Source organism: Pseudorasbora parva, chromosome 22 (genome assembly GCF_024679245.1).
Source record: "Pseudorasbora parva isolate DD20220531a chromosome 22, ASM2467924v1, whole genome shotgun sequence".
NCBI classification, from domain to species: Eukaryota; Metazoa; Chordata; class Actinopteri; order Cypriniformes; family Gobionidae; genus Pseudorasbora; species Pseudorasbora parva.
The window spans coordinates 399,164-418,900 of record NC_090193.1 but is presented as its reverse complement, the minus strand read 5'-3'; the positions used below and the strand labels follow the sequence as shown (position 1 = coordinate 418,900).

Genomic DNA, 19,737 nt, shown 5'->3' with positions numbered 1-19,737 from the left:
CCAACAAAACAAGAAAAAAAATCTGTTGTCATTTAGATGTTTGGACTGGAAACAAGAAAAAAAAAAAAAAACTAAAGAAGAGCATGTTTTGCAGTGCACACACACACACACTGATGTTGTGGTTGTAGAGGACACTTGGCTAATGCTAAGCAGTGCCCAGCGATCAGGGCAATGTGTAAAAACTGTAAAAGGAAAGAACACTTCGGGCGTGTGTATCGTTCGACTCCAACACACACGGTTAGAGGAGTCGAGTTACCTGAGTGCACATTACTGTTTGTAGAAGCTAAATCTAATACAAGCTACTGAGGTGTTTTGGTCCCGGAGAAACTAGGTTGACTCTCGTTACGTTGTTTCTAGTTCATCCATAAACACAAGAAAAGCCATTCTTTCTTTGCATCCGATCACCGCTTTATTGTGGCTCGCCAACTCCAAACACCGTCAATAAATCTCATTGTGTACAGTTCATTTAATACAAAAGAGTGTCCTTAAATGTTCCCCGCTATTGCGGTCAAAACCTTTTTGCCCTTCCGGGTCAAAACACCTGGCTTCCATCATAAAGGAAGCACACCTATATACAGCAATAGTGTACCAACAGCGCCACTCTGTGGTCAACACAAGAACATCTTATTTTGGCTCCTACACTGTTAATCTAAGGATCCAGTGTGTGCTGTGGGGATCCAAACGGCAAAGTCCTTTGTGTATCATGCTGGGTTAGTTCAGCCAGAAATGAAATGTCTGTCATTAACTCCTCTCCCTAATGTCGCTCCACACCCGTAAGACCTCCGCTCATCTTCACACACAGTTTAAGATATTTTATATTTAGTCCGAGAGCGTATGCAAGTGTATGCACACTATACTGTCCATGTCCAGAAAGGGAATAAAAACATCATCACAGTAGTCCATATGAGACATCAGTGGGTTAATTAGAGTCTCTTGAAGCATCCAAAATACATTTGGGTCCAAAAATAACAAAAACTACGACTTTATTCAGCATTGGCTTCTCTTCCGCGTTTGTGTTCAATCCTCAAATAAAGATTCAAACGGTTATGAATCAGTGAATCGATTCATGATTCAGATCGCGTGTCAAACTGCTGAAATCACGAGACTCTGGCGATCCGAATCATGAATGAATGTTTTATTCCCTTTCTGGACATGGACAGTATAGTGTGCATACACTTGCATACGCTCTCGGACTAAATATAAAATATCTTAAACTGTGTGTGAAGATGAACAGAGGTCTTACGGGTGTGAAGCGTCACCTCTCTCTGTGTGTTGTGTGTGTGTGTGTGTGTGTGTGTGTGTGTGTGTGTGTGACGCGTCACCTCTCTGTGTGCGGGGTCTACGCCCTCCGGAAGCTCTCCGGCCAGTTTGTTCATCAGCAGCTCTGCTGGATAATATGTGACGGTTTGAGTCTCCTCACCAGCGGACTCCTGTCACGGGAAAGCAACATTTTACACACATTTTATGCAAATCGGGCACATATAGAGTGAAGTATTTCTGTTGAATGTTAGTGAATATAAGGTCATACAGATGTAATTTTGGTTGGCAGTGTGACCTCTCCCAGCTCCTCCTTCAGCTGCTCGTATGTTTTTCCTCCCTAAAGCATGGATAAAGGCAGTGAGAGACTCCTCTTTACCGCTCTGTAACCTCTGCAGGTCAGACCTACGCTCCATCTGCCGGCGTCCCATGCGGTGAACCAGCCGGTGAAGGTCGGCGGCTCGAAGCCCTGCTTCACGATCATTATGGGCGTCTCCGGATCTCGGCACCCCGGGTGAGTCCGCAGGTACTCCTGACACGTGGGCACACACTCCCGACGCTCCACATCATTGGCCTCATTTCCTATCCAAAGGAACACCTGGAAGAGGGAAGAAGGGTTCAGATTGAATGCTTTATTGTTATGGCATCTGCTATATTGTTATTATGTTACACTGCAAAAATGCTTTTCTTATTTAGTATTCTTGTCTTGTTTTTAGTCAAAATATCTAAAAATTCTTACATTTAAGAAACATTTACTAGAGAAGTTAAAATTGTTGTCTTGTTTTGGGAAAAATAACTCAAAATGAAGAGAGTTTTTGCTTAAAATAAGATAAATAATCTGCCAATGGGGTGAGATAAATAATCTTAATTCAAACAGAAAACAAGATTATTTTTCTCACCCCATTTGCAGATTATTTATCTTATTTTAAGCAAAAACTCTCTTCATTTTGAGTTATTGTTTCCCAAAACAAAGACGATAATTGTTACTTGTCTATTAAATGTTAGATTTTTTTATATATATTTTGACCAGAAAAAAAGACAAAAATATTAAGTAAGAAAAGCATTTTTTGCAGTGACACCATTAAAGCTAATATACTTCATGTGAAACTGATGTGACGTAATTTTTCACAAAATCAGGCCAGAACTAAGTTTCTTGAGTTTGAAACAGCTTGTCAAAGAGAACTTTCTGGAAAAGTTTTCTCAGCTGGTTAACACCATCGCACTCCCATTGGTCAGTGGTGATGATGTAATAGGTGGGTGTGGGTCTGAGGCTCCGCCTCCTTTGAGGTCAGACGCGATAAAAACATGAACACACTGAGAGACGCATCATGCTTTGGGGCTGTTTTTCTGCAAAGGGACCTGGATGACGGATCTGTGTGAAGGAAAGAATGAATGGGGCCATGTTTCGTGAGATTTTGAGTAAAAACCTCCTTTCATCAGCAAGGGCATTGAAGATGAAACATGGTTGGGTCTTTCAGCGTGACAATGATCCCAAACACACGCCCGGGCAATGAAGGAGTGGCTTCATAAGAAGCATTTGAAGGTCCTGGATTGGCCTAGCCAGTCTCCAGATCTCAACCCCATAGACCATCTGCCCAGCGACAGCCCCAAAACATCGCTGGTCTAGAGGAGATCATGGAGGAATGGGCCAAACTACCAGCAGTGTGGAAAAACCTTGTGGAGACTTACGGAAAACATCTGACCTTTGTCATTGCCAACAAAGGGTTTATAACACAGTATTTAGATTAACTTTGGTTATTGACTGATATTGACATTGATTGAAAATACTTATTTTCCACCATATTTGCAAATAAATTCTTTAAAAATCTGATAATTTCAGTCATTTCTCTTCTCCAGTAAATGTATCTTGACTTAATAATGTTTAGATATTTGTTCTGGAAAACAGGACAGAAACACTGAGGAAGAACATCATTCAGAAGTAACCTGATAGCATTACTGACATTAATGGCAATAGGTTTGGTTTTTTGTTTCCAAAAACAGTTTTTGAGGTGGAATGAATGATGACTTGTGTTGGTGAAGCGGCTGTGTTTCCCTTCCCCATTTGAATGATTGTGTCGGTCCTTCCCTGTTTGGATTCTTATCATCTTCTTCCTGTTTGGATTTATGTTTCTGGTTTGGATCACACCATCATCTGTGTTTGTAATTTCTGTGTTTGTGTGTTCATGCTGCCTTCCTACTCCAGCTTTCTAATAAACTAGGGAAGATGATTTCTGCCACGGAATAAAAATAAACCATTGTAATGCTGTTTTTTTTATCTCACAATTCTGACTTGTTCAAAGACTTGCTGTAGAAATAAACACATCATGAGTCTGAATCACTGTGATCAGATGCTTTCTGAACTGCTGTTTTCTCATATTTATTTACAGCACACACACTATGTTGCCAGAAGTATTGTGCCGCCCCTCCAGATCCCTGAGTTCAGGTGTTCAGTCTCTTCATGGCCACAGGTGTATAACTCCAGCTCTCGGCCTGCAGACGCTTCTACACACATTAGTGAAAGAATGGGTCGCTCTCAGGAGCTCAGTGAACTCAAGCGTGGGGCCGTGATAGGCTGACACCTGTGCAATAAGTCCATTCCTGACATTTCCTCACTACTAAATATTCCACGCTCAACTGTTAGTGGGATTATAACAAAGAGGAAGCCATTGGGAACAACAGCAACTCAGCCACGAAGTGTTAAATCCCAGAGCGGGGTCAGCGCATGCTGAGGGTCACAGTGCGCAGAAGTCTCCAACTTTCTGCAGAGTCAACAGCTCCAGACCTCCAGACTTCTGTGGCCTTCAGATGAGCTCAAGAACAGCGGAGAGAGCTTCATGGAATGGGTTTCCATGGCCGAGCAGCTCATCCAAGCCTTACATCACCAAGAGCAATGCAAAGCGTGGGATGCAGTGGAGTAAAGCAGCCGCCACTGGACTCTAGAGCAGTGAGACGTGTTCTCTGAGCGACCAATCACGCTTCAGGCTGACAATCCCAGAAGAATGGGCAAAAATCCCCATAAACACACTCCTAAACCTTGAGGAAAGCCTTCCCAGAAGAGCTGGAGCTGTTAGAGAGGGTGGGCCGACTCCATATTAAACCCCACGGATTAACAATGGGAAGCTTGTGTGTGTGTGTGAAGACATCACAACACTTTTGGCAATATTGTTTATTTACATATTCGTCTAAAGGTGTGTGCCGTCGGGATGTTCACTAACAGTATATCATTGCAAAAGTGTTTCAAAAATAACATCACCATGAGTATATGAGGCTCTATAGCCACCAAACATTATATTTCATTAGGAATGAACAGAGTAGTTTCAGCTTCTCTACCTGATCCCAGGTGTCCAGAAGCATTACATCATCCTCTCTCAGATCGTCCTGAGTGAACTGGGTCACCTCAGTCGCAATAAACTGACCCGTCTTATTGGAGCATTCGAAGAGCCGTGGCTGATGATCGAAAGAAACCATCTGTAATCTTGGAGAGGAAGTGACATCAACAGGCAGGAATATAGAACGCATTTCCCATTGACTCAACACTATCCTGGATACCTTCTGTCGCTTGCATATGGTCCTTTTCCACCTAAGATGTCCCAAAACTCATTTGGCTCCTGTCCCTCAGCCATGATTTCCTCCGACGAACCTCGCCCGATGAAGGCACTGACCTCTTTAGCCATGGCTCTCTCATCCCCACTGGAGCCCTGAGAGAATAATACAGAGGCTTTAGTCCTGATTCCACAATAATGTCCTCTAGCAGAAGACTCAGATAAAACAGGGGTTTTCAAACTGGGGTTATAAAACGGTTCTAGGAGAATAGAAAGACAAGGGAAAAATTGATAAAATCCACCAAACATTTGGTTTCATTCCAAAATGTTTCTCTCCTTTCTTGCCGTATACATACTTTCCAGAATTGTATACCTGTATCATTGTCTTGCACTGCAAAAAATGCTTCTCTTACTTAACATCAAGAAACATTTTCTAGACAAGCAAAAGTAATTGTCTTGTTTTGGGAAAAATAACTCAAAATGAAGAGAGTTTTTGCTTAAAATAAGATAAATAATCTGCCAATGGGGTGAGATAAATAATCTTGTTTCTGTTTGAATTAAGATTATTTTGTTTTCCTGATTGGCAGATTATTTATCTTATTTTAAGCAAAAACTCTCTTCATTTTGAGTTATTTTTCCCAAAACAAGACAATTACTTTTGCTTGTCTAGTAAATACTTCTTGATTTAAGAATTTTTAATGTTTGGACTCGAAACAAGACAAAAATACTGAGTAAGAAGAGCTTCTTCATCAGGTTTATACATCCAACATGAGCCAATTTAAGTTTGGAAACAATATGTTGTATTTATAATGTCACACTTACTATTTATCTAACAGTTTAAATGTTTTTTATTTCATACATAAAATATAGAGATGGATTTTAGGAAGGGGTCCCTCATAAAAGATTCATCCTATTTGGGGGTCCTTGGCATCATAAAGTTTGAAAACCCTTGGATAAAGGCTATCGTGTCCTCGTTTATTCAGCTTCCGCAGAAAGATGCCGTACTTTGCCATACCACAGGAAGACGCCAGACTGGCTTTTCAGAAGGAAGACGTCGTTGGAGTTGAGTGAGGCCGCTAGAGCCGGAACCTCGATGGCCTTTGAGTTGCTGGGCTGAGAGCCGCAGATCTGGAACAGGCGGACCGGCGGCTCAGGCTCTTGGGCGCTCTTTCTGGAAGTCCCTCCCTGGAAGGAGAACAAAGGGACTTTAGTGAGAAAACAACAGCCACTTCTCAAACTGGGATTCATGCACGTTCAAATCGTTGCCTTTGACGAATTGTGATTATATAACATTATACAAGAGATGTAGTGTTATAACTGTTATAAAGGTTTAAATCTGTGGTTGATTATTATCGGACTTGTTTATCTTTAGTGAGTGTGTAGTGTCGCTGTTTGAGCATGAACAACATCTGCAAAGTTACGACACTCAAAGCTCAAAGCAGAGGGAAATATTACCTTCTACAGAAATCTCTTTTTAGGGACTACAACAAACGGCTAGTCAGGACTACAACCAGTTAGTGACATCACTAACCCTAACATTTGCATAACCCCGCCCCCAGGAGCGCGGAATTGCTGAAGTCGAGCGCATTTGGGAGTCGCTCAAGCTGCCGTCCATGTTTCAAATTTATTGACACAGTACGAACACAAATTCACTTGCACGTCATAAAGCAATGACAACTCAAGTTATAACCGTAATCAAACTATCCCTGGTCCTTCTTCATCAGCAGATATGCTCTGCTCATCAGTTCCCACACCTGCGCTTTAGAGATTATCATGACAGAATATGCTAATCAGTGACTGAAGATCGTTGTGATCGTTAACTCAGAAATTAAATGAGTTAAGTTAATTTTTATCTGTTAAAAACTTAAAAAACTATCTGTTCAGAAACGTCCTGTCTCATTCTACATGTCGTCTCTTCTTCTGGAGTCTCTCTATCATCGTCCAACTCTGGATTGATCATAAAAGGCTGAACAGTTTCTGATATTTTAAGTGCGTGCGTGTGTGCGTGTATGTGTGCGTGTGTGTGTGTGTGAGGTAATCAGAGCTGCTAACATGAGCTCTTGAAGCTCCGCCCTCTTTCTGAAAGGGGGCTGGGAGAAGCCTAGAATTTGCATTTAAAGGGACACATTCAAAAATGCCTTCTTACGCACATGTTTAAATACCTTAAAGCGCTTGAACCCAGATAATTGTAGCTTTATTGTAAAATGGTGTTTGTCTTTTGGATATTTAAACTTTGAACTAAAGTAGTATAGCAATCAAAAAATCAGGCAAAACATCCAGTTGGTTGGGCGGTGTTATTGGTGAATTGAGCTTATAACATGAATATACAGTATAATGAGACTATTATGAGCAAACACACTCTCACTGAAAGCTCGTTTATTAAGAGATCAACCTCACATCTGGAACACAACCTGATTAGAGTCATGGCTGTGATTTTCTCACAGTTTTAGAGTAAAACGTGTTGTAATATATATACATATCATGTAAAATTTAAAAATGGTATTTTTGTGCATTTTTCATAACAATACATTTAAAATAAAAATAAAAATTAAAATTCACTTAATAATCAATAATCTGCCAAGTGTCGTCCAGACTTCAGTCTGTGATCCAAAGATTCTAGATTTATCACAGTTTTAAGTTTAGGGTCAATGCTCAAAAAGTGAATAAGCGAATTATAAATGTGGCATAAATATAATTTAGTGCCATAAAATCCCCTAAAAATATTAAATAAACAAACATTACTGAACTCAAATATATTACAATCATTTCAATGAAATAAAAACCCCTGTTTGACTGACACACGATCATTATCAGCCAAGGGTCAAACGTCTCTCTTTAAACAGAGCCAGAGTGTTTACCTCGAAGATCACCATTTTGCCCTTGAAGATGGCCATGAAGTGTCTGGGCTCCTTCCCCATGGAGACTCGCACCTGCACCGGCCCGCCGCCGAAGCTCTGGTCCAGAGTCACGGCCTGATAGGCACACGCGGTCACTTCATCCTGAGACGCGTGCCGGCCCTAAAATCACAATCACTGCCTTATTATGTGGAAGCACAGCACTTATGATCGCCTCCAGATACCAACATTACATTGGGTTCAGATGCAGCTGACATGAGTGTGAACAAGGCCCTGGCCTGCAAAAAATGCTAACAATGCTAAATATCTAACAGTTCTTAAATCAAGATGCATTTACTATACAAGTAAAACGACATAAGATATTTTTTCTTGTTTTGTTGAAAAACAAATCTAAATGAAGTGAGATTTGCTTAAACAGGCAAAATGATCTGCCAATGGGGTGAGAGAAATAATCTTATTTCTGTTTGGGACGGAAACAAGAAACAAGATTTCCATCAGAAATAAGATTATTCTTCTCACCCCATTGGCAGATCATTTTGCCTGTTTTAAGCAAATCTCACTTCATTTAGATTATTTCCCCAGAAAACAAGCACAAATATCTCATGTCGTTTTACTGATCTAGTAAATGCATCTTGAATTAAGAATTATAAGATATTTGGAATGGAAACAAGAAAAAAACACTAAATAAGAAGAGCATGTTTTGCAGTGCATTGATGATCATTTGTGTTTACTAAATTACGGCACTCATTCCACTAAAAAAGCCTTCCGGCTGTAAAGGGTTAAACTCCGCCGTACCTTCCACATGTAGAGAATGTGGCTCTTCCTGCCGTTCACATCATAGGTGTAGAGAATCAGATAGCAATCGCCTCCGTAGAAGTATCCGTGCATTTCCGGACTGACCTCCACCATCTCCAGATTCTCAATGCGCCACACCTGAGGATGGAGAAGCCGTTATTGCCACACCTGAGGATGGAGAAGCCGTTATTGCCACACCTGAGGATGGAGAAGCCGTTATTGGCCTGACTGGTAATCTGGCATATTCCCGTTGGGCCGACACACTTTTGGGCCGATTGGTCATTTATTTTATTGTATTTTTTTCCACTGACTGGCCCATCATGCAGCGACAGCAGCCGATCGGTTTGTCTTCTGAATTGACAGGCCAAAGTGAGAGAGACCTCCCCTCCATATTAGGCACTTTTTACTATTTGTTATTTTTTTTTTTTTTTTTTTTTGAGTGCATGAATGTGCAAAAGGCACAGCGCAGCCGCTGGCGAACGTAAGCTGCGTTTCTGCTGCTCTGCTGGGGAACATTACAGGTTCTGTGGTGAATCAGCTGAAAACAGCCGAGAACATTTACATAATAATACATGACGAGTTAAAACGGCAATAAACACAACTACAAACGTTTCACTTTAGCACAAACATACAAAACGACAGCTTTACTGCCACACCTGAGGATGGAGAAGCTTTACTGCCACACCTGAGGATGGAGAAGCTTTACTGCCACACCTGAGGATGGAGAAGCTTTACTGCCACACCTGAGGATGGAGAAGCTTTACTGCACACCTGAGGATGGAGAAGCTTTACTGCCACACCTGAGGATGGAGAAGCTTTACCGCCACACCTGAGGATGGAGAAGTTTTACTGCCACACCTGAGGATGGAGAAGCTTTACTGCTACACCTGAGGATGGAGAAGCTTTACTGCCACACCTGAGGATGGAGAAGCTTTACTGCTACACCTGAGGATGGAGAAGCTTTACTGCTACACCTGAGGATGGAGAAGTTTTACTGCCACACCTGAGGATGGAGAAGCTTTACCGCCACACCTGAGGATGGAGAAGCTTTACTGCTACACCTGAGGATGGAGAAGCTTTACTGCCACACCTGAGGATGGAGAAGTTTTACTGCCACACCTGAGGATTGAGAAGCTTTACTGCCACACCTGAGGATGGAGAAGCTTTACCGCCACACCTGAGGATGGAGAAGTTTTACTGCCACACCTGAGGATGGAGAAGCTTTACTGCCACACCTGAGGATGGAGAAATTTTACTGCCACACCTGAGGATGGAGAAGCTTTACTGCCACACCTGAGGATGGAGAAGCTTTACTGCCACACCTGAGGATGGAGAAGTTTTACTGCCACACCTGAGGATGGAGAAGCTTTACTGCCACACCTGAGGATGGAGAAGCTTTACTGCCACACCTGAGGATGGAGAAGCTTTACTGCCACACCTGAGGATGGAGAAGTTTTACTGCCACACCTGAGGATGGAGAAGCTTTACTGCCACACCTGAGGATGGAGAAGCTTTACTGCCACACCTGAGGATGGAGAAGCTTTACTGCCACACCTGAGGATGGAGAAGCTTTACTGCCACACCTGAGGATGGAGAAGCTTTACTGCTACACCTGAGGATGGAGAAGCTTTACTGCCACACCTGAGGATGGAGAAGCTTTACTGCCACACCTGAGGATTGAGAAGCTTTACTGCCACACCTGAGGATGGAGAAGCTTTACTGCCACACCTGAGGATGGAGAAGCTTTACTGCCACACCTGAGGATTGAGAAGCTTTACTGCCACACCTGAGGATGGAGAAGCTTTACTGCCACACCTGAGGATTGAGAAGCTTTACTGCCACACCTGAGGATGGAGAAGCTTTACTGCCACACCTGAGGATTGAGAAGCTTTACTGCCACACCTGAGGATGGAGAAGCTTTACTGCCACACCTGAGGATGGAGAAGTTTTACTGCCACACCTGAGGATGGAGAAGCTTTACTGCCACACCTGAGGATGGAGAAGCTTTACTGCCACACCTGAGGATGGAGAAGCTTTACTGCCACACCTGAGGATGGAGAAGCTTTACTGCCACACCTGAGGATTGAGAAGCTTTACTGCCACACCTGAGGATTGAGAAGCTTTACTGCCACACCTGAGGATGGAGAAGTTTTACTGCCACACCTGAGGATGGAGAAGCTTTACTGCCACACCTGAGGATGGAGAAGCTTTACTGCCACACCTGAGGATGGAGAAGCTTTACTGCCACACCTGAGGATGGAGAAGTTTTACTGCCACACCTGAGGATTGAGAAGCTTTACCGCCACACCTGAGGATGGAGAAGCTTTACTGCCACACCTGAGGATGGAGAAGCTTTACTGCCACACCTGAGGATGGAGAAGCTTTACTGCCACACCTGAGAATGGAGAAGCTTTACTGCCACACCTGAGGATGGAGAAGCTTTACTGCCACACCTGAGGATGGAGAAGCTTTACCGCCACACCTGAGGATGGAGAAGCTTTACCGCCACACCTGAGGATGGAGAAGCTTTACTGCCACACCTGAGGATGGAGAAGCTTTACTGCCACACCTGAGGATGGAGAAGCTTTACTGCCACACCTGAGGATGGAGAAGCTTTACTGCCACACCTGAGGATGGAGAAGCTTTACCGCCACACCTGAGGATGGAGAAGCTTTACTGCCACACCTGAGGATGGAGAAGCTTTACTGCCACACTTGAGGATGGAGAAGCTTTACTGCCACACCTGAGGATGGAGAAGCTTTACTGCAACAATTGAGGATGGAGAAGCTTTACTGCCACACCTGAGGATGGAGAAGCTTTACTGCCACACCTGAGGATGGAGAAGCTTTACAGCCAAACCTGAGGATGGAGAAGCTTTACTGCTACACCTGAGGATGGAGAAGCTTTACTGCCACACCTGAGGATGGAGAAGCTTTACTGCTACACCTGAGGATGGAGAAGCTTTACAGCCAAACCTGAGGATGGAGAAGCTTTACTGCTACACCTGAGGATGGAGAAGCTTTACTGCCACACCTGAGGATGGAGAAGCTTTACTGCCACACCTGAGGATGGAGAAGCTTTACTGCCACACTTGAGGATGGAGAAGCTTTACTGCCACACCTGAGGATGGAGAAGCTTTACCGCCACACCTGAGGATGGAGAAGCTTTACTGCCACACCTGAGGATGGAGAAGCTTTACTGCCACACTTGAGGATGGAGAAGCTTTACTGCCACACCTGAGGATGGAGAAGCTTTACTGCAACAATTGAGGATGGAGAAGCTTTACTGCCACACCTGAGGATGGAGAAGCTTTACTGCCACACCTGAGGATGGAGAAGCTTTACAGCCAAACCTGAGGATGGAGAAGCTTTACTGCTACACCTGAGGATGGATAAGCTTTACTGCCACACCTGAGGATGGAGAAGCTTTACTGCCACACCTGAGGATGGAGAAGCTTTACTGCCACACCTGAGGATGGAGAAGCTTTACTGCCACACCTGAGGATGGAGAAGTTTTACTGCCACACCTGAGGATGGAGAAGCTTTACTGCCACACCTGAGGATGGAGAAGCTTTACTGCCACACCTGAGGATGGAGAAGCTTTACTGCCACACCTGAGGATGGAGAAGCTTTACTGCCACACCTGAGGATGGAGAAGCTTTACTGCCACACCTGAGGATGGAGAAGCTTTACTGCCACACCTGAGGATGGAGAAGCTTTACTGCCACACCTGAGGATGGAGAAGCTTTACTGCCACACCTGAGGATGGAGAAGTTTTACTGCCACACCTGAGGATGGAGAAGCTTTACTGCCACACCTGAGGATGGAGAAGCTTTACTGCCACACCTGAGGATGGAGAAGCTTGCCACACCTGTCCATGATCTGGAGCTCACCTGCTTCTCTCCGCTGCCATCGTCCACCATCCGCTCCTGCGCCGCCACATCTGGCATCACGTGCATCCTGCTGGCGTCAAACTTCTCTTGAGGAACATCCGCTGATTCATCACAAACACAGTTTACAATTACTAGAGAAGCAGAAGGACTGAAGGTATTAAAGGGCACCTATTATGCAAACTTCACTTTTATAAGGTGTGTGTCCACATCCAGCCTATAATGGTAAAATCCACCCAATACTTTATTATAATCCCATTAATCATTATCAGTCTCTCATAACGCCTCATATTTCCCTCTACTCCTGCGTAAGAGTAGGGAAGCCCCGCCCACACCTGCTGCTGATGGGCCCTTTAGCATAGACACGCCCCTGCTTCTAATCCTGTGTAAGAGTAGGGAAGCCCCGCCCACACCTGCTGCTGATGGGCTCTTTAGCATAGACACGCCCCTGCTTCTAATCCTGTGTAAGAGTAGGGAAGCCCCGCCCACACCCGCTGCTGATTGGCTCTTTAGCATAGACACGCCCCTGCTTCTAATCCTGTGTAAGAGTAGGGAAGCCCCGCCCGCACTTGCTCCTGATTGGCTCTTTAGCATAGATAAAAGTGTGGAGCTCTTTCTGAGTCTCTCATGTGTGTGTGTGTGTGTGTGTGTGTGTGTGTGTGTGTGTGTGTGTGTGTGTGTGCGTGTGTGTGTGACTCCGGTTCTAACGTGTGGAGCTCATCCACAACGGATGATTTCTGACATTGGTCTGAGTGAGATTGGCCTGTTTTGTTGATGACGGAGAATTTGTAAAGCTCCTGTAAATGCTCCGCCCTCTTTTGAAAGGGGGCGGGAGCAGCAGCTCATTTGCATTTTAAAGAGACACACACGGCGTGTTTTCACTCACACACAAATAGAGGCAAATTTGATGCTATAATGATCTGGGGGTATTTTGAGCTGAAACTTCACAAACACAATCTGCAGACTTATATCACATCTTGTGAGAAGTGGCATAATATGTCCCCTTTGAGTCTTATGTTATGAAAAAGGTATTAAAATGAATGCTTCTAACAAGAACACATATCTGCCAATGGTCTCAGAAAAATACACTTGTTTTCCCTTTGAATAAAGATCATTTTTCTGACTGTAAATCAAGTTTGTCATTAATCAAGACTCTTCTTCAGTCATTTCTCTTCTCCAGTAAATGTATCTTGCCTTAATAATGTTTAGATATTTGTTCTGGAAAACAGGACAGAAACACTGAGGAAGAACATCATTCAGAAGTAACCTGATAGCATTACTGACATTAATGGCAATAGGTTTGGTTTTTTGTTTCCAAAAACAGTTTTTGAGGTGGAATGAATGATGACTTGTGTTGGTGAAGTGGCTGTGTTTCCCTTCCCCATTTGAATGATTGTGTCGGTCCTTCCCTGTTTGGATCTTATCATCTTCTTCCTGTTTGGATTTATGTTTCTGGTTTGGATCACACCATCATCTGTGTTTGTAATTTCTGTGTTTGTGTGTTCATGCTGCCTTCCTACTCCAGCTTTCTAATAAACTAGGGAAGATGATTTTAATTCAGCTTTTTATCTCACAATTCTGATTTTTTTATACATTTGCGAGATTCTGAGAGAAAACAAAAGAGTCAGAATGTAAGTTATTAACTCATACACCGCAAAACGCTCTTCTTACTAATTTTGTCTTGTTTCTAGTCTAAATATCTAACAATTCTTAAATCAAGATTCTTGTTTCCGTCCCAAACAGCAATAAGATTATATTTCTCACCCCATTGGCAAATCATTTTGCTTGTTTTAGGCAATAATTCACATTTTTATTTTTCCCCCCAGAAAACAAGAATGAAATGCGTCTTGATTTAAGACTATTTTGATATTTGGACTGGAAACAAGGAACAAATACTAAATAAGCAGAGCATTTTTTGCAGTGTAATTATGATTTAAAAAGATTACCCTTTTATTGTTTTAATCTGTGGCAGAAACAAGCTTACATATTTTGGGATAAACCTGGCTTTGTATATTACAAATATTGTTTTCTCTTGGCCAGATTGGTTATGTTGAGGTGAAAGGAAGCCCTTCCTCTGTAAGGTTAGTATAGTGAGACTGAACACATACCGACTCTCCCCACGGCATGAGTCCGGCCCAGGCCCGTCGTCTGATCTCTGACCGTCCATCTCTGGAAGAGCTGCTTAAACAGAGCCGATTCCCCTCCGTCACTCAGAGACTCCACTTTAGTGCTCAGAGGATATCCCTTCAGCTTAATGAACTCCTGCACAATCAGGCACATTAATGACATCAGCTGGTCATTATAAATGAAGGGGTTTGACTGTCCTCAGGTGAAGGAAACTCACCAGAGCTCGGGTCATCGCTGCTTGCCTTTCTGCCTTGTTGGCCTTCTTCCCCTTCCACACAAATATTGACAAGCCCCCCTGGTCCAAAATGTAACAGTCCTAAAAATGAATGAATGAATGAATGAATGAATGAATGAATGAAGGTTGTCAGTGAAAAGTGTAATATCACTCCGGTGTAAAACAGTGTAATATCACTCTGGTGTAAAACCGTGTACTATCACTGCAGTGTAAAGCAATGTAATATCACTCCAGTGTAAAACAGTGTACTATCACTCTGGTGTAAAACAGTGTAATATCACTCCAGTGTAAAGCAGTGTAATATCACTCCAGTGTAAAACAGTGTAATATCACTCCAGTGTAAAGCAGTGTAATATCACTCCGGTGTAAAGCAGTGTAATATCACTCTGGTGTAAAGCAGTGTAATATCACTCCGGTGTAAAGCAGTGTAATATCACTCCAGTGTAAAGCAGTGTACTATCACTCTGGTGTAAAGCAGTGTAATATCACTCCAGTGTAAAGCAGTGTACTATCACTCCAGTGTAAAGCAGTGTAATATCACTCCGGTGTAAAGCAGTGTAATATCACTCCGGTGTAAAGCAGTGTAATATCACTCCAGTGTAAAGCAGTGTACTATCACTCCAGTGTAAAGCAGTGTAATATCACTCCAGTGTAAAGCAGTGTACTATCACTCCAGTGTAAAACAGTGTAATATCACTCCAGTGTAAAGCAGTGTAATATCACTCCAGTGTAAAGCAGTGTACTATCACTCTGGTGTAAAGCAGTGTAATATCACTCTGGTGTAAAGCAGTGTAATATCACTCCAGTGTAAAGCAGTGTAATATCACTCCAGTGTAAAGCAGTGTAATATCACTCCAGTGTAAAGCAGTGTACTATCACTCCAGTGTAAAGCAGTGTAATATCACTCCGGTGTAAAACAGTGTAATATCACTCCAGTGTAAAACAGTGTAATATCACTCCAGTGTAAAGCAGTGTAATATCACTCCGGTGTAAAACAGTGTACTATCACTCTGGTGTAAAACAGTGTAATATCACTCCAGTGTAAAGCAGTGTAATATCACTCCAGTGTAAAGCAGTGTAATATCACTCCAGTGTAAAGCAGTGTAATATCACTCCAGTGTAAAACAGTGTAATATCACTCCGGTGTAAAACAGTGTAATATCACTCCAGTGTAAAGCAGTGTACTATCACTCTGGTGTAAAGCAGTGTAATATCACTCCAGTGTAAAACAGTGTAATATCACTCCAGTGTAAAGCAGTGTAATATCACTCTGGTGTAAAGCAGTGTAATATCACTCCAGTGTAAAGCAGTGTAATATCACTCCAGTGTAAAACAGTGTACTATCACTCTGGTGTAAAGCAGTGTAATATCACTCCAGTGTAAAGCAGTCTAATATCACTCAGGTGTAAAGCAGTGTAATATCACTCCAGTGTAAAGCAGTGTAATATCACTCCAGTGTAAAGCAGTGTACTATCACTCCAGTGTAAAGCAGTGTAATATCACTCCAGTGTAAAGCAGTGTACTATCACTCCAGTGTAAAGCAGTGTACTATCACTCTGGTGTAAAGCAGTGTAATATCACTCCAGTGTAAAGCAGTGTACTATCACTCTGGTGTAAAGCAGTGTAATATCACTCCGGTGTAAAACAGTGTAATATCACTCCAGTGTAAAACAGTGTAATATCACTCCAGTGTAAAGCAGTGTACTATCACTCTGGTGTAAAGCAGTGTAATATCACTCCGGTGTAAAACAGTGTAATATCACTCCAGTGTAAAACAGTGTAATATCACTCCAGTGTAAAGCAGTGTAATATCACTCCGGTGTAAAACAGTGTACTATCACTCTGGTGTAAAACAGTGTAATATCACTCCAGTGTAAAGCAGTGTAATATCACTCCAGTGTAAAGCAGTGTAATATCACTCCAGTGTAAAGCAGTGTAATATCACTCCAGTGTAAAACAGTGTAATATCACTCTGGTGTAAAGCAGTGTAATATCACTCCGGTGTAAAACAGTGTAATATCACTCCAGTGTAAAGCAGTGTACTATCACTCTGGTGTAAAGCAGTGTAATATCACTCCAGTGTAAAACAGTGTAATATCACTCCAGTGTAAAGCAGTGTAATATCACTCTGGTGTAAAGCAGTGTAATATCACTCCAGTGTAAAGCAGTGTAATATCACTCCAGTGTAAAACAGTGTACTATCACTCTGGTGTAAAGCAGTGTAATATCACTCCAGTGTAAAGCAGTGTAATATCACTCAGGTGTAAAGCAGTGTAATATCACTCCAGTGTACAGCAGTGTAATATCACTCCAGTGTAAAACAGTGTAATATCACTCTGGTGTAAAGCAGTGTAATATCACTCCAGTGTAAAGCAGTGTAATATCACTCCTGTGTAAAACAGTGTAATATCACTCTGGTGTAAAGCAGTGTAATATCACTCCAGTGTAAAGCAGTGTAATATCACTCCAGTGTAAAGCAGTGTAATATCACTCCAGTGTAAAACAGTGTAATATCACTCCGGTGTAAAGCAGTGTAATATCACTCAGGTGTAAAGCAGTGTAATATCACTCAGGTGTAAGGCAGTGAAATATCACTCCAGTGTAAAACAGTGTAATATCACTCCGGTGTAAAGCAGTGTAATATCACTCCAGTGTAAAGCAGTGTAATATCACTGCAGTGTAAAACAGTGTAATATCACTCCAGTGTAAAACAGTGTAATATCACTCTGGTGTAAAGCAGTGTAATATCACTCTGGTGTAAAGCAGTGTAATATCACTCCAGTGTAAAGCAGTGTAATATCACTCTGGTGTAAAACACTGTAATATCACTCCAGTGTAAAACAGTGTAATATCACTCCGGTGTAAAACAGTGTAATATCACTCCAGTGTAAAACAGTGTAATATCACTGCAGTGTAAAACAGTGTAATATCACTCTGGTGTAAAGCAGTGTAATATCACTCTGGTGTAAAACAGTGTAATATCACTCTGGTGTAAAGCAGTGTAATATCACTCCAGTGTAAAGCAGTGTAATATCACTCCAGTGTAAAGCAGTGTAATATCACTCCAGTGTAAAGCAGTGTAATATCACTCCAGTGTAAAGCAGTGTAATATCACTCCAGTGTAAAACACTGTAATATCACTCCAGTGTAAAACAGTGTAATATCACTCCGGTGTAAAACAGTGTAATATCACTCCAGTGTAAAACAGTGTAATATCACTGCAGTGTAAAACAGTGTAATATCACTCTGGTGTAAAGCAGTGTAATATCACTCTGGTGTAAAACAGTGTAATATCACTCTGGTGTAAAGCAGTGTAATATCACTCTGGTGTAAAGCAGTGTAATATCACTCCGGTGTAAAGCAGTGTAATATCACTCCAGTGTAAAACAGTATAATATCACTGCAGTGTAAAACAGTGTAATATCACTCTGGTGTAAAGCAGTGTACTATCACTCTGGTGTAAAGCAGTGTAATATCACTCCGGTGTAAAGCAGTGTAATATCACTGCAGTGTAAAACAGTGTAATATCACTCTGGTGTAAAGCAGTGTAATATCACTCTGGTGTAAAACAGTGTAATATCACTCTGGTGTAAAACAGTGTAATATCACTCTGGTGTAAAGCAGTGTAATATCACTCCAGTGTAAAGCAGTGTACTATCACTCTGGTGTAAAGCAGTGTAATATCACTCCGGTGTAAAGCAGTGTAATATCACTCCAGTGTAAAACAGTGTAATATCACTCCGGTGTAAAACAGTGTAATATCACTCCAGTGTAAAACAGTGTAATATCACTGCAGTGTAAAACAGTGTAATATCACTCTGGTGTAAAGCAGTGTAATATCACTCCAGTGTAAAACAGTGTAATATCACTCCGGTGTAAAACAGTGTAATATCACTCTGGTGTAAAACAGTGTAATATCACTCCAGTGTAAAGCAGTGTAATATCACTCCAGTGTAAAGCAGTGTAATATCACTCCAGTGTAAAGCAGTGTAATATCACTCTGGTGTAAAGCAGTGTAATATCACTCCAGTGTAAAGCAGTGTAATATCACTCCAGTGTAAAGCAGTGTAATATCACTCCAGTGTAAAGCAGTGTAATATCACTCTGGTGTAAAACAGTGTAATATCACTCCAGTGTAAAGCAGTGTAATATCACTCCAGTGTAAAGCAGTGTAATATCACTCTGGTGTAAAACAGTGTAATATCACTCCAGTGTAAAGCAGTGTAATATCACTCCGGTGTAAAGCAGTGTAATATCACTCTGGTGTAAAGCAGTGTAATATCACTCCAGTGTAAAGCAGTGTAATATCACTCCAGTGTAAAACACTTCAGTGTAATATCCCCACCCACAGAGCTCACCACAGACAGACTGTGACGGATTATAACTGCTCCAAGATTCAGCACTCAAGGAAGCCAAGATAACATATTTCAGCTTCCAATAACACCAGAGCAACAGTTCCCCTCAACAGACATGTTATTCCTCTCTACAGCATCCCCACTTCTGAGCTTCTCAGAAAAAAATGGAGGAACTGATTTATGCTGGAATCAGACTATCACACCCGATCTCTGTGAGCCCCCAAATATCGACCAAAAATCATCCAGCCCCACAACCACCAAAGCCTGTGGGCCCAGCTCACCCTCCCCCTCCTCCAGTGAGATTTCTTTGGTCACAACGCCAGGGCCCACACCCTCCTCCATCTGTTGTAGGTGAACCAAAAACAACTGATTCCGGCTCTCAGTGATGTGTTTTGGGTCCTTGCTATGATAACAGTAACTTTATTAAATGTCTACAGAACAAGTGTGAACCCAGTGCGCCTGTCTCTTTCTCTATTTCTATTCTGTTATGTGATAGAAAGTCTAAGGCCTTGTCAGACTATTTAGCAAACCAATATAATCTGCTGCCTGTTACTTAATAATAATAATAATTCATTACATTTATATAGCGCTTTTCTAGGCACTCAAAGCGCTTTACATATAGAAGGGGGGAATCTCCTCAACCACCACCAATGTGCAGCATCACCTGATGATGAGACGGCAG

General features: G+C 42.2%; 3 protein-coding genes across 3 annotated transcripts in view; 1 reads left to right on the top strand and 2 right to left on the bottom strand.

Moving 5' to 3' along the window:
* Nucleotides 1–19,737, top strand: part of mettl1 (methyltransferase 1, tRNA methylguanosine) — an 88,223-nt gene that overhangs the window by 25,534 nt on the left and 42,952 nt on the right. The window lies entirely within an intron of this gene.
* Nucleotides 1–19,737, bottom strand: part of tegt (testis enhanced gene transcript (BAX inhibitor 1)) — an 81,794-nt gene that overhangs the window by 27,441 nt on the left and 34,616 nt on the right. The window lies entirely within an intron of this gene.
* Nucleotides 1–19,737, bottom strand: part of avil (advillin) — a 45,331-nt gene that overhangs the window by 9,117 nt on the left and 16,477 nt on the right. Inside the window, exons 9-19 of the mRNA XM_067431830.1 lie at nt 14,683–14,781; nt 14,447–14,600; nt 12,342–12,442; nt 8,450–8,587; nt 7,658–7,816; nt 5,805–5,984; nt 4,807–4,955; nt 4,588–4,732; nt 1,667–1,855; nt 1,529–1,597; nt 1,323–1,430 (exon numbers count right to left, since the gene is read on the bottom strand). Of these exons, the coding sequence (XP_067287931.1) occupies nt 1,323–1,430; nt 1,529–1,597; nt 1,667–1,855; nt 4,588–4,732; nt 4,807–4,955; nt 5,805–5,984; nt 7,658–7,816; nt 8,450–8,587; nt 12,342–12,442; nt 14,447–14,600; nt 14,683–14,781 (1,491 nt within the window). The remainder of the gene's footprint in view (nt 1–1,322; nt 1,431–1,528; nt 1,598–1,666; nt 1,856–4,587; nt 4,733–4,806; nt 4,956–5,804; nt 5,985–7,657; nt 7,817–8,449; nt 8,588–12,341; nt 12,443–14,446; nt 14,601–14,682; nt 14,782–19,737) is intronic.